The sequence below is a fragment of the Pipra filicauda genome, unplaced genomic scaffold (assembly GCF_003945595.2).
Source record: "Pipra filicauda isolate LSUMZ 115617 unplaced genomic scaffold, ASM394559v2 scaffold3_size10097308_pilon, whole genome shotgun sequence".
Taxonomy (NCBI): Eukaryota; Metazoa; Chordata; class Aves; order Passeriformes; family Pipridae; genus Pipra; species Pipra filicauda.
The window spans coordinates 6,296,190-6,310,539 of NW_024104532.1; the positions used below are offsets into that span (position 1 = coordinate 6,296,190).

A 14,350-nucleotide genomic window follows, 5' to 3' on the forward strand; every position below is an offset into this window, starting at 1 on the left:
CTGATGTTGAGATGGTTGTTCTTGCCACCATTTATGTCTAATGCACTGTAAATTTTTATATTACTCCTTGGCACATTAAACAGCTTAAAACACTAAGGCACATTTTATTTAGGTGCCACTTACCCGTGCTGCAGTTATTTAGTGCTCCCACACTGTTCACACGTTGTACTCAGCAGATCTCTGCATTTTCTCTCTTCTGTTTGCATCTTTCACTCACCCAGTGAACACGTTATTCAAGTACCAGAGCTGTTGCCATGCTGGTCACTGATATGAAACTGCTGCAGTTAAAAACACAATTACTTTGTTGAAGGTTTTGCGTGTTGGTGTTGCCTGGATGTCTGAAAGCAGATTCCTTTTATCTAATTAGTAGGTCAGTTATCCCATGAGTGGTGTGAATTGTGCAGTCACTTATGCAATCATTTTGTGGCCCATTCATATCCAAAAGCAGACACTGACAAAATGTTCTTTGTCACTGCCTGTGGAGACGTGTTCACAACACTTGCATGTAATGGAAAGTTGCTAATGTTTTGTGTTTTTCATCATTGCTCATTATACTAAAGTTCATGCATTCGTGAGAAAATTCTTCCCTAGGAGCTCTTTGTTTTTGCTCTCTTTGGGCTCATTCCTTTTCATAAAGGCTATTTGGCAAGTAATGACACTTTGCCGTAGTGCCTTGCTTCAGCGTTTGGTTTTTTTGGTTAGCTGAAGAAATACAGTAGATTTCTAGCATTTTTTTTCCCTTTTAAATTAAAACGCCACTTATGTAATGGTCATTTCAGTGTAATTCACAGATCTATGTACTGAGCCTAATCAATCCTTGACTGTAATGTTCATCCAGGCTCCCCGGGGGCCCAGTAATGAACTCTGGCACTGACTGAGGAGGAGGATTCTCCTAACAGTATTCCTTGGTGAGCTCTTAAAATACAACAATTTTCGGGACTCCAGTATGCTTAACCATACACATTCCCAGCCTGCACCAAGCATATTCCCCACAGACACACACTGTTCAGCCTTGTTTGTATAGTCAACTAAGTAATCCTCGGCATCTCAACTGAAATTTCGAGGAAAAGCATCTAGCAACACTGAATTTACCCTGGAAACTACAAGTAACAGCATCTGGCAACACTGAATTTACCCTGGAAACTACAAGTAACAGCCTTCATCCTTCTGGTTTGATAACGCAAACATCAGTATCGGCAAGTCAAGTTTTGGTTTGCATCTGGTTCTGGGTGACACTGGGAGCCGTGGGACTCTAAAACGCTTTTACCCCTTAACTCCGCTGTTTGCAGCATTTAACAGCTGCTGCCTCGACCTCCCTGGAGGAGGCCACTGCATGGAAAATGGCTTCTTCTGCCTGTTACTCCTCTGCCTTCCCGAGTGCCCGTGATCTCAAGTCAGCGATTTTCCCCTGTAATTCTCCTCTGCCATCGTTCCACCGGGGGCTGCGGGTGTCCCCCCGGCCCGGGCACCGCGTACCCCGCAGCGGCGGATGCTCGGGGCGCTGCGGCCTCTCCCTGCGCCGCTCGGCTCCTCCCTCCGAGCACCCGGGGCGGGGCTGCGCTTGCTGCAGGAACCTGCCCTGGAAGAGCCTCCTCCCGCCGCCGCCGCCGCCGCTCCCGAGCCGCGCCCGGCGCCGCCGCCATGGTCTCCTGGATCATCTCCCGCCTCGTGGTGTGAGTGCGGGCGGGGGGCGAGCGCGGCCCTGCCCCGCCGGGGCCCCCGCGGGACCGGGGCTGGGTGGGGGGCGGCGGGGGCGGCTGCGGCGGGGAGGGCGCTGAGCCCCGCCCGGCCCGGCCCCGGCCCCGCGCCCGGAGCGGCTCGTCCCGGCTCGTCCCGGCTCATCCCGGCTCGTCCCGGCTCGTCCCGGGGCAGCGCCGGCCCGGGGGGGCGGGCGGGGCGGGGCGCTGAGCGGTCCGTTCTGCCCGCAGGCTCATCTTCGGCACCCTCTACCCCGCGTACTCGTCCTACAAGGCCGTGAAGACGAAAAACGTGAAGGAATATGTGAGTACGGGCTCGCCGTGCCGGCGCAGCGCCCGCCCCGTCCCCCGCGGCCGCCCCGCAAAGCCCCCCCGGGTGACCCCGCTGGGCTCGGCTCAGCCCCGGCCCCGCTCGGCTCAGCTCGGCTCAGCCCCGGCCCCGGCCGGCTCCCGAGAAGCTGCCGAGGAAAGGGCGCTCACTAAAATGGGAGGTTCCAAACCATAAACCTGGGCTGCTTTTTCTCAGGAGATGCTGAGTGAGGAAGGGAAAGCGGGGCAAACGCTGCAGTCTGGAAGCATATGAAAGTCCAGGACAAGTTCTTTCTTGTAACTTTATCCTTACTCTGTGTCCTTTACAGCTTTTTCAGTGCTACTTTAGTTTTCTTCCAAAGGGCTGAGTAATCTTGCTTGGTTTGTGGCTTCCTGTCAACTTTGGTTGTGATCAGTGTTTTCTGTTGGTCAAGATTTCATCCTCTTTCCCTCCTGGAATCGTTTCCCCCTCTCTGTCTACACCATCGTTACAACTACCGTATTTTAAACACCAAGAGTTTTCTTGTGATGTGGTGTGTCATCCTCTTACAGAAGGGGTGTTCTAAGGTGATCAGCAGAGGCAAGAGCTATTTGTCTTATGGGTGGGATGAGTTTCCGTTCATCTAGACCAAGGAATAATGTGAAGAAGAAGCACCATGAGTGATTAGGATAGAATTTGTCAGTATTGCTTTGTGGTACAGTCCGAGACTTCATCCAGCAGTCTCTGTTTGCTCCTTACGGAATGACATGTCAGCAATAAATATTGCAGGATATAGCCCTGTTTTGGCTCACGCTGCTCCAGCCCTCTGGAATTGACTAGACCTTTCCTGGGCATTGGCTTAAAATTCAGCCCAGAGGTTTTTAAGTAGATATGGATTGAGCTGAGAATCTCACTCACAGTGGGCACCTTTACAAACTACAGCCTCTGGCTCAGGTGTTTGGCTTTGGATTTTGTTTTAATACTGGTCTCAGCAAAGAAGTTGAAATGTGAATGTTCTGGAGGCATTGATAACTGATAAATTGTATTTAGAGTATTAGAGACACAGTGTTAGAGATACAGTCAGTAATATGATGAGCCTTACTAAACTTTGAAGTTTATTAGTAGTAGCGTTAGAAAGAGGAAACAAAGAAACTCAATGAATAATCATGTGATCCTATGACTTCATAGTTACCTTTGAGGTTACATATTAAGTACTATCCCATTACTATTGTCTTCTCTGGCATTCCTCACTTCCTTCCAGTTGCCAGTGACCTTCATTTGTTGGGTGAAATGTGTATTTTTTACCCAGAATTTTATTCTGGCTCACAGGTGTCTGTAACAGAATGATTGTATTCCAGTTACAGAATCTGAACTTGAAGACAGACTCAGATTTCAGAGTTTTAAATCACTTTATTAAGAACTTGATGGGGAAAAAACCCTCAAACCCTCATTTTTTTAAAAGCAACTGGCATTCTTTACAGTAAAACCCTGCTTATTTTCTGTGAGTAGGTGCTGTTGAGGTACATAAATGCTTTAATTCTTTGCAGAATGTAAATGTTGTCTTGATCTGATTTTCTTTTGGTAAGTGTTACCTAAGCAGCTCCAAGACTGCCTGAATCTGATAGTGAAAAATCATAGCATCACAGAATGGTTTGGGTTGGAAGGGACCTTAAAGCTCATCTATTCCAAACCCCTACATCAGAAATAGGCATATTTAGATGTTGTTGCCATCTGCCTTATTCACTTACCTTTGAAGGGCTCCTTCCTTCTGAACATAAGTGGAAAGATGGGGGAAAAACATTTATGTTAATTGTGGGAAAAGGGGCCGCTGTCTGTTCAAACTGTTCTTCATGTGAAAAGTCAGCAGACAACTTGAATGCTGTGCAGCCCATTTTCAAAGCCAGCTGTTCCCATGTACAGCTGCTTGCTCATAGTGCTTGAGAACGAAAGTTCAGGGTTTGGTGGTGGAGAAAGGTCTCACAGGGCTGTCTGTGCTGTAGTGGGGTATTGAAGCTTGAGTTGGCACAGACCAAGCTACCACCAGCAGTCCTTCAGTGCAAACTTAGTGTTCTCCACCACCATGGTATGAATTTATGCTAAGTCCTAGAGCAGTTATGGCAAACTGCTTCTTGTAGCTCAGATTTTTTTTTTTTTTTCAGCTTTGGTCAAATGTACATTGGAATTGTGCTTTTGCATTTGCTGAATTTATTTAGGTTCTTGGTGCAGGTGGGGGAAACAGTGTATGTGCAGTTAGCTGAAGTTAGTGACCATCAGCTTGAACAGCAGACTTGACTCTTTTTAGTGGCTTAAAGTTTAAGCTTCGGTTTTGGAAGGTCTTTGTCATAAGAAAAAATTCATGTTTCTTCCCCTGTGCTTTTTGCTCTTCTAGTTTCTGGTCATCTGCACTTCAGGGACTTCTAGAACTAGAAGTTGGATCCTTCTAGTTTATTTAAGGGCTGTATTTCTTTTTGTCTTTGGCTATAGAGCATAGGGTGAGCAGGAGGAGACAGAAGGCAAGAGACCTGTGTCCAATATCAAAGATACACACATGCAGTTTATTTAAACAGTACAAAGCAATGTTTTCTGTTCTCAGTGCATCATCTAATACTCCAGAGCATTCTGTTAGCAGAGTGAAAAAGTCTAATGAGCACTGAGCTTATGGTTTCATCTGGCTGCCTACAGTGACCCCTCCTGAGTGACATCAGCTAATTTATGTAACCACAGTAGTTTTCACTAAGAAAAAGCACATGCTGTAAGTTCACTGCTTTGTATTTAATCAAATTTAGAGACAAAATATCAACTGGAGATCAATCAGGATCCTTTTCTGAATTCTTTAATCACCTCATACCTAATCTCTTGGATAGAAAAGTGTCTCCTGCACAGTTTGTCATCTTATTATTCACAACCTTTTCCAGATCTTTCATGAAGATGAGCACCACAGATCTCAGCACTGGTTCCTGTGGGATTCCACTGGTAACTTTCCTCATTGTGAAAAGTGGCCATTTATTCTTATCCTTTGTTTCCTCTCTTTTAACCAACTGTTAATCCTCAAGAGTCCCTTCCTTTTTTTCCTTGACAATTTCGTTTTCTTTAAGTGTTTATTTAGACCTGTTAGAAACTATTTAGAAACTCCATACACCCTGCCTGTAAGGGAAGCACTACAGCGAGAGTTTATGGAAACCTAAGAATTCTGCTACAATTGTGAATTTATTTTAAAAAAACCCAAACATATTCCTTATTTTGTTACATATATATTATATCTGCTAATTGCTTTTATTATTATTAATATTGCCTTCATTTTGCCTAATGCTGATGTAAGGTTTACTGGTATGTGGCTTCTCTGAAATCTCTCACCCCTTGGGATCCCTTTTTTCAAACTTTGGTTTATCCTTATTCACACAGTTTTTCAAACAAGAGCTGATTTATGTTGCTGTGCTGAAGAATTAACCATTCATTTCGTAGAGTTGCTTTAGATCAACTGAATGACACCTGGTCCTGTCCAAACTGATGATACAAGGGGAAAAAAAGGCAGGAGAGAGCCATACAGTACAAGTTCTGTTACTTTGTGTTGTGGAAAAAAAAAATCACAATAAAGTGGAAACAATTTGGATTACTAAGCACTATCTTCTAACCCATCCACTATGTTAGAGGGGCTGGAGGCAGGTTGATTTTACTTTTCTGAGAAAGTTCTGGGGGGGTCTTTCAAGAGCAAATCACGGAATTTTCCGACACATGCAAGTTTGGGGGAAATACCTGCTTTTATATAATTTGCTGTAGCAAAGATTGTCAACATGTCATTATTACATGAACGTGACTGTTCATGTAATTTTAATATATGGATTAATGTGTGGATTTGATATGAGGAATTTCCCTGATTCGGTTTGGTTCTTCTTTCCCATTCTTGATGACATTAAGAATGTTAAATTGCTTTTAGTAAAGGTGTCCTTTGCATTTATCCACTACTCACATTTATTTCTAATTCTCAACAGCAGAGAAAACTGACAATTTCTCTTACAAGAGAGCAATTTTTATAATTCAGCTGATTCTTCCTTAGGAATAATTGGCCTGTAACAGAGAAACCTGTTACTAGAACAGGTGTTTGTTAGGAGGGAATTATTTTATGCTTTGAAAGAAACACTGCTCCAGATAAGGGTGTGAGGAAAGAGGGAGACAGACAATAGGCATATGCAGATGTGCCATAATAGCACAAAGTACTTTTTATATATAGATACTCAAAACCTTAAACAAGAAGATGAGGTTGATGGGGCATGTTCTTTGCTCTTTTACCTTTCTCAGTGAGCCTTTATCTACAAAGAAAGAATTGCTTGTATAATTTCTGGGAGTAGTGATTAAGGCAAAGAATTAATAATGGGTTAGAGCAAAATAATATATTTGTTGGTTTGTCATTTTTCTTCTTTTTCCCAAGGAAAAACCTTTACATCAGGAAAATATAGGGCTCCAGTTGAAACTTAAACTTTTACATATATGTGTGTATATATATATATTTATTACAATATTCATGATATATAAAAGAGTGTAACTTCTTAAAGTGAACTGATTAGTCTTTCTGGCTCATTTGGGACCTTAACACTGTTGCATCATAATGTTGTTCATCAGTGTATCTGTATGCATTTATCTTTTTAAAGCACATTAATCCTACATGTTTTCCCAGACTATAATGTACCATTTAGTATATGACCCTCTCCATTACTGATTGTATATCCTCCTTCTTATTGAACTCATCTTAATGTGTGGAGTTGATGAGTCATTTATGCTGAGAAGACATGTCGCTTTTTTCCTGGGTGTGATGGATGTCTATTGAGTGACTGCTCTTTTGCAGGTGAAGTGGATGATGTACTGGATCGTGTTTGCCTTTTTCACCACTGCAGAAACACTCACAGACATTGTTCTCTCTTGGTGAGTTCCTTGTTGGGATCTTTTTCTGTTGTTGTGGTGGTGGTTTTGTTTAGTTTTGTTTTGTTGGGTTTTTTTAAGGAGAGAGAAGTGTTAGGATGCTATGGATAAACTGTCTCTCCTTTAGGAGTTTTCAATCCCTATGAAGAGTCAGCAGATTTGTAGTTATTGTGGGTAGTAGCTGCTGCCTTAGCTGTTTCATCTCCTATCCTTGCAAAGTTAGGGTAAATGCACCGTATCTGTAAGAGGATCTTTATCCATTCATAACATGAAAGATTTTTGAGAGGCTGTTAATGTGAACTGGTAAAGTTTGAAAAATGGTGGTCTGAAAGACACTCCAAAAAAAAAAAAGATGGTAGAAGGAAGGGACCTATTTTGCTTTGACAGCCTGTTGTGTGGAGGAACAGATCACATGCACAAGTGGATTGCATGAAGCAGGTTCCTGCTCCTTTCAGTGCTCTGTGTCATGCTTGGCCTCCAAAAATGACAAATAATTGTCACAGAGCTTCAGCTGAACCTTTGGAACAGGATGCCTTCAGTTTCTTCATTGCTTCAGTGTTTGGGCTTTGCATAGATATCTGAAACAATATTAGTCAAGAGTTTCATCTTTTAAAGAATCATGAAATGGCTACTCTTGCCTTACAGAAGTGCTCAGCGGTTTTGCTTCTTCCTGTGTAAACTCTGAAAAGCAGACAAAGATCTAAAAAGTACAAGAGCTTTATCTTGTTCACATACTTAGAAGTTTCTTATACTAGTAGAGTCAGTAGAGGGTTTGCATTCACTTGTTTCAATCTCTGCTGTTGTATCTTCCCAGAGAGTTTTCTGGGTAAGGGTTAGAGATAAAAGACTTACATCGTGCCTGCTCTTTTTCATTTACTCTGTCTCTTGTGTCTTATCTGAGGAATACCTACAGGAAGTTTCAGAAACAGCTATCAGCCTTAGCAGGAACATGACATTATTAAGATATGTAGTTGAAAATTTTGGAAAATGAGAAGGGAAGCTAATGTAATATTAACATCCACTGGATACTCTCTGAACAAACTTCAGAATGATGAGAGTAGCTATCAGATTGTAATTTGGTGTGTTTGCAGGGCTGAGAGATGCCCTGTTTATGGAGTTTTCATGGCTATGGATGAAAGACTAAATGAGACTCGAAGAAGGTATGTCCTAGGATTCTAAAGAGGGTTCTGCTTTTCTGACCTGATTAATCAATTCTCTTGTTTCTGAGCCTTTATCTTGCCTGCACTCTTTCTGCCTATGCTGCTCTCTACCAGTTATCTCCATCTGTCTCTGTGCTGATCTTGATTCCAGTTCTCCGTCTTTCTCTCTCTCCTTCTTTTTTTTTTTTTCTTTCCTCTTTCTCTCAGGTTTCCCTTTTATTTCGAGCTGAAAATCGCATTTGTGATTTGGCTGCTCTCCCCTTACACCAAGGGCTCCAGTGTCCTCTACAGGAAGTTTGTGCACCCAACGCTCTCCAATAAGGAGAAGGTACTTGCTTGTTGTTAGAAGATACTGACCTGTCTGGGAGCTGACTGACCTCTGATTCAGTTAGGCCACAATAAGAACTAAAATGTGTGAATCATGCTTGTGCTGACACTAGTGGATGTAGAGTGGTTCTGTCTCTGACAACGATGTCATACTGCAGCTTACTGGAGATTGTAATGTAGCCAGTAGTTTGCCTAAAGCTTAGCAAGCATGTTTGGCTAACCCAGTGTCATGAGCTCTTACAGTCACTGTCAGTAGTTAAGCTTTTTGAATCGTGATAGGAGCAGCATGTTCTGTAGCCCATCTGTTTTTTCATTGCCAGTATAAGCGACTGCTTTGTTTCGGTTGTGATAATTTGGAAATAACTTATGTAATTAAAAGTTGCATTTACAAACTTTCTGTAAGTAGCAGAGAAACTCCTGTTATGTGATCCATAACAGCTGATGGTGGTAGCCTGGGAAAAAAGTGTCCAGCTGAGCTTTGCATTTTTAAGGGTGTTGATGGGGAGACTTTGATCATGTTTATAACGAGGAGCTGAATGCCACGTTCCACATTGCCTTCCTAGGAGATTGATGAATACATTACTCAGGCTTGTGACAAGAGCTATGAAACCATGATGCGAGTTGGCAAGAGGGGGTTAAACCTTGCTGCCAATGCAGCAGTTACTGCAGCTGCAAAGGTAATCCAACACCTTCTGTAACATTCTGGAATTCCTGAATGGTTTAGTGTTGTGTGCTGTGTTAGGGATACTCCTACTTGTTTGGCACCAGTCTACTTTTCCTTTCCTCCAGTTTGCCTTGCAGTTAATGCCATCTTTTGACTTAGAAAAAGAGGAGGGGGAGTGGAGTGGGTTTTGCTTTAACCACTTCATTGTTGGGCTTGGGAGCACACTTTTCCCTTCTCGTTTTTTTTTCAGAGTGCCCTAGTGGGGAATAGGGCACCTTTCCTCCTCTTCTGAATGAATGATCCCACGTGATATGATCTTGGTGAAGAGCCCTTCACCCTAATTTTTGTGTCCCCTTAGGGCCAGGGAGTTTTGTCTGAGAAGCTTCGAAGTTTCAGCATGCAGGACCTCACTCTGATCCGGGATGAGGACACCGTGCACATGCGAAGCCGCGATCCGCAGCTGCATTCCTCTGGTGGGAGTCTGCTGGAAACCATCGAGGACTCAGGTACAGAGCCCTGCTGGGCATCGTATGGTGAGCCAGGAGGGGTTCCCTGCACTTGCCATGCCTTGGGTCTCAGAAGGAGTACAGGATTGCTGCTGTCTGGGAGAAGATGCATTGCCTCCCATAGAGCCTGCCCTTTACCGTGCATCTCTGTGCTTTTGGATTATCCTTTGAGATTGTTGGCATTTCCCTTCCATGTGGTCCTTCAGGATGGGTCATTTTAGGCTTTGCTAAAACTTTCTCTCTTGTTCCTTAGCTTCCTGTTACTCCTCAGGAGAGGAGAGCAGTGTGGCACATAGATCTAATGGAACCCCATCAGAGCCTAGAACAGACCCGTCAGATGAAGATGCAGGAGACAAACTTCCTAAACGTACCCAGAGTCTCAAAGCTCCTAAAAAGGTGACGAAAACTGAGGTGAGCTGGTGTATAGATTATTTCCAGCACAGACATTGATTTGTGAGCTTTGTTGGAGGACTCTAGCTTGACAGGCTCAGCACATTTAAAAGCTGTATATATAAATTTGTTGGACTGTCTTTGCTAGTTGAATCAGAGGACTCATCTGCTTGCCATCCTGTCTTTAGCTTTTGCATTTTTAGCATGCCTGGAAGCCTCTGTCATAAGCCAGGACCCAGCTTCTCTTTTATTTGGGTTTTGTGTTGAAGGGTGGAGCATTAAATATTTTTAACGTCTTGTTGACTGTATCCTCACTCCTGTCTGTTACAGTCTGATGGTGTAATGGTACTGTGGCATTTATCCTTGGGGCAGCCACTTAACCTAAAATGCAGCAGTTCTGTGCCCTCCTAGGCCTCCCTCAACTTCACAGAGTAGATCTGGGGAAATCACACCACTCCCCCCACCTGCCCCACTCCTCCTCTCCCCCCAATTGTCCCCAAGAGTCATTTAAACTTAGCAATCTTTTTATCCAGCTCTCAGTGTGTTTTATAGAATATGCTTTTTGAGGCGCTGCTTTCCAGGCTTTGGCTCAAACATTTCTTATGGTTTGGTTTGTATGTGATAAAAATGGCTCTCCCTTTTTGTGAAGTAGCTTGATTCAACTTGGTCTACTAATTTTATTATTTTTATCTAAGATAAAGAGTGCTGTATAACTGGCTCACGTTGTTGAGCTATTCAGGCTAAATATTAAATAATTTGGAGGAAGGTAATTGCTTAGAGCATCGTTTTAGGTCATGCTGTTAACCTGATTTTGCAGTGTACAGGACACCTTTGCATGTGCTTAAGTACTCTTTGTAACAGAATCACAGAATAATTGAGGTTGGAGGGGATCTCTGAATTCATCTGGTCCAACCCCACTGCTCAAGCAAGGACCAGGTCCAGTTGGCTTTTGATTATCTCCCAGGATGGACATCTTTGTCTAAAGATGCATTTTAAATTACCCAGATCTTTTTCAAGTTCTTATGGCTTGTTTTTGAGGTGACCCCTCTGCTTTTTTCTCTAGCATATTAGACAGGAGCAGGGAAACAAGAGAATCAAAACTGGATTCCCAGCTTCCTAGTGAGGAATTTTTAAAGTGAAACTGTGAAAAGACAAAACCAACTCTTTTATGCTGTTTATTGTGAATACAGAAATACTGATAAAGCCCTTTGTAGGCTTATTGGTTTTTATGCTCAGATTGTTGGATCTCTGGTTCAGGTGTAGGATTTGTAGGAGGCCTTTGACTGAGACCTCTGAGTTGCCTGCCAGGGCTGAATGCATCATAGCTGAAAAAACGTGCTCTTCTAGCCAATATCCAGAATGGCAGACACAGGAGTAAAGCATGCAGGGTAGCTCAAGATGTTTCTACAGCTTTCAGAGAACTGCACTGGTGATGGAAGTCAAGAAGCAGAAAAGTTGCAGCAGTGAAGTGTTACATGAATGTTACCAGTTAGAAATATTGCTGTGTCTGACCTTCTGTTGAGACAACTTCGATTTTATTACTGTAGTTGTCCTGTTTTAGAATGTCTTCTCCTGTTTGCTGTTTGATGGATGTGTTGAGTGATTTGTTTAATAAATAACCAAGAAAAAAAAAGAATGTTTAAATAGCCTTTTGAGGCAACAGAAGACATGAACAGGGTCATCTTGTTGTAGTTGTTTTGTTCTGTTTCCACTCCTCATTCTTTCACCTTTCTGTCAGACATTTAGATGTTAAAGTAAACTAGTCTAAGATGCCTCTTTTTCTTTCTCCCCAGCTTCCAGTAAGGAGTGTAAAAGCCCGGCCCAAGAAGAAAGCTGCTGGCTCTCTTGCCTCTGGCGAGTCATCCTAAGGCGACCTCCCCCTCCCCAGCACCTGTCTCTGTCCCGGGATTTTCGCTTTTGAGGGGAAACTCTCCAAAGGAAGGGAGCTGAGATTCTTGTACATAACAGATACTGCTTTGTAGAGCTCATTCCAAGGCAAGGGGGAGGCTGGGATTCAGAAAATGGAGTAGAGGATACACATCCTCAGGAATTTTCTCCTTTTCATCCCTCTGTTGGAGGGAATGCTGATATGTCTGTACATAGCCAGTTGCTTTGGAATTCCCACTGTATAACCCTAGTTGAGAATCTTTGCTGCAAGAACTGACTAGGGTTTGAGACATCCATTGCACAGAAACTGGAAAAATACTAGACACTGGAGTTCCACAGGGGTGGGTGGCTCCCCAAAATGTCTTATCTTGCTCTGGGTATCCTTCTGCAGCTGTGTGTTGTTAAGAAGTGCCCACCATGAGTCATATTCCGTAAGAATGGACCGTACCTGACATGTCCATCCCCTCTGAGAAGGTGACTGAAATGATGTATGCTGGGTGCTTTTGAACATAAAGGTCTAGCTCATGGGAGGAAAATGCTAGATTCCCATTACTCGTCCTGGAAGATGAAGAGATTGGGTTTTATTTTATTTTTTCTGGTAGGTGAAGGGAGATAATTGAAAAACTGAGTAATGAAGAAAATCTGCTGTTACCATGCACATTGTATGATGGAGTAGATACAGGTATCTCTAAGAGTTAACTGTTGAGAAGGAAAGTTTGGCATCTGTAAGATTTTGGCTCTTTTTGAAGCTGCTTGAATTTCATTTCAGGTTCTGGTGCCCACTTTGATTCCTGTGGGAGCATCAGAATGAGGCGAGTCCCATGCAGTTCCATGGCAAGGGTACTTGCTTTGCCATTTAGGGGTTGAACTCCATGTCATCCTGATTTTGTTACTGCAGACAAATTCTTTTATTCTACCAGATGACTGGGGAAAGTCTGTGGGCATACTTGAGAATTTCAGAAGCCCTTACCTCTCAGCTGTAGGAGATTCAATCCTCAGGGCACGAGAACTGATAAACAGTTGATGTATGAATTTTGCTAACTCCAGGATTTCATGTATGGGGGACAAAAAGCAGGGAGTAGGGCACAATGCTGTGATTAATCAGTCCTCTTGCTTGATCCTACTGCAGCCCTTGCACACATTTTCTGTCAGACCATGTGCCATGTTTATCAGTGTCCTGAGACTTGAGCAATATATAACACTTGGGACAGAAGACTACACTGAATGTAGAATACGTATTGTGGGAGTGAAATTGCAGTGCTGCAGAGAAAAATCACATCATGGCAAGCCATACTAATCTCTTGAACGTTGTTGAGGGGAGATCCCCTGCACACTTGCCAACTGAGTCAGTCGGAATTTATGAGATGAGTAAGGTTCCTGTTGCTGAGATCTGTAATTACAGATGTGGTTGTCTGAATGCAAACTTGGTGGTCTTAATTTTTACTGAAACTAGTTATCAAAGGAGCCTGGCTCTTACTTCCCTACTGAAGCCATTCCCAGCTCTAGCTGCAGGTGTTTGTCTGCCCACATCTTTTGCTGTCCAATTTCTGAAATTACAGTGAATTCACAGAGCCCAGTATTTTGCTGTTGACAAGGTATAGAAGCACTTCTGCAACTAAAGTTCCACAAGTATTTCTGTCCTAGAGGATAGCCCTTCAAAAGTTTATAAAGTTGAAGATCAGGACTGAATTTTTTTTCTTGTTTCCCATTGTCTTGGTGGCAAATTGTTTGCTGTTGAATTAACCAGTTATTTTAGGAAACCAATGAAGTTGGTTTTACTTTTATTTATAGCTTTTAAAAGTTGAAATTTTGACAGACCATGTCAGAAATTTGCGTCTTGTCAGAAATATTTGTCCCAAGTTATCCACAAGGCCTTATCCAGAAGCCAATAGAAAATCCTTGATTTGGCTTTGAGTTTTGAGTTTCACAAAAAAAAAAAAAAAAAGAAAACAATTATTTTGTTCTTTTTAGTTTATTAGCAAACTTTGTGTTCCTGTCTCACTAGCACATGCAAGTGGATGTCCTTGAAGCAGGAATACTTTCTGTTTCCACAGGAAATTCCTCTCTCCAGACAAGGGATAAAAATCTTCCATTATTATGGGGAAGATTCAGTTGTGAGGAAATGCTGTCCTAGACTTTACTATACTGAGCAAGAGAGAACCATTATTCTCTATATACCAAGTATCTCTATGACCATGTTTCTTGATTTATTTTTTTTTCTTTAGCTAAAATTTTCCATAGCAAATTATTTATGTAAGTCCTTGTGAGGGACTTCATTTGGAAGCCAAGTCCCCCCTTATGTTGATCTTCGTGCCCTTTCCTTGTGCCTGTGTTGTGACAGTCTATGATTACTAGGTTTCCATAGGGTGACTTTTCCAGAATGTTCTCCAGAATCAGTTCATTTATAGTGGCTCTTCTGCTTTGAAGCACAGGAAGAATTTTCTGAAGATCGTTTTGGCATTTGGATTTATTTTTGTCTTCCTGAGCTGGGTCCTGTGCTAAGTAGCTTTTACTTA

General features: G+C 42.7%; 1 protein-coding gene across 2 annotated transcripts; it reads left to right on the forward strand.

Moving 5' to 3' along the window:
* Positions 1–1,576: 1,576 nt before the first annotated feature.
* Positions 1,577–14,014, forward strand: REEP2 (receptor accessory protein 2). Of its 2 annotated transcripts, XM_039385267.1 has the most exons (9): positions 1,577–1,673; positions 1,929–2,001; positions 6,827–6,903; positions 7,992–8,060; positions 8,268–8,388; positions 8,951–9,064; positions 9,410–9,557; positions 9,811–9,968; positions 11,741–14,014. In XM_039385267.1, the coding sequence occupies exons 1-9, from the start codon at positions 1,642–1,644 to the stop codon at positions 11,813–11,815; spliced, it is 867 nt and encodes a 288-aa protein (XP_039241201.1). In that variant the 5' UTR covers positions 1,577–1,641; the 3' UTR covers positions 11,816–14,014. The 2 variants fall into 2 exon arrangements, with proteins under 2 accessions (XP_039241201.1, XP_027574401.1); XM_027718600.2 differs by lacking the exon at positions 7,992–8,060 and having other exon boundaries at positions 1,578–1,673; positions 11,741–12,145.
* The last annotated feature ends 336 nt before the right edge of the window (positions 14,015–14,350 follow it).

Excerpts from the sequence above, each read along its gene's own strand:
- REEP2 (XM_039385267.1), top strand. The coding sequence starts at position 1,642 with ATGGTCTCCTGGATCATCTCCCGCCTCGTGGT. Across the intron at positions 8,061-8,267 it reads CTAAATGAGACTCGAAGAAG|GTTTCCCTTTTATTTCGAGC; the intron begins GTATGTCCTAGG and ends TCTTTCTCTCAG. Across the intron at positions 9,969-11,740 it reads AAAAGGTGACGAAAACTGAG|CTTCCAGTAAGGAGTGTAAA; the intron begins GTGAGCTGGTGT and ends CTTTCTCCCCAG.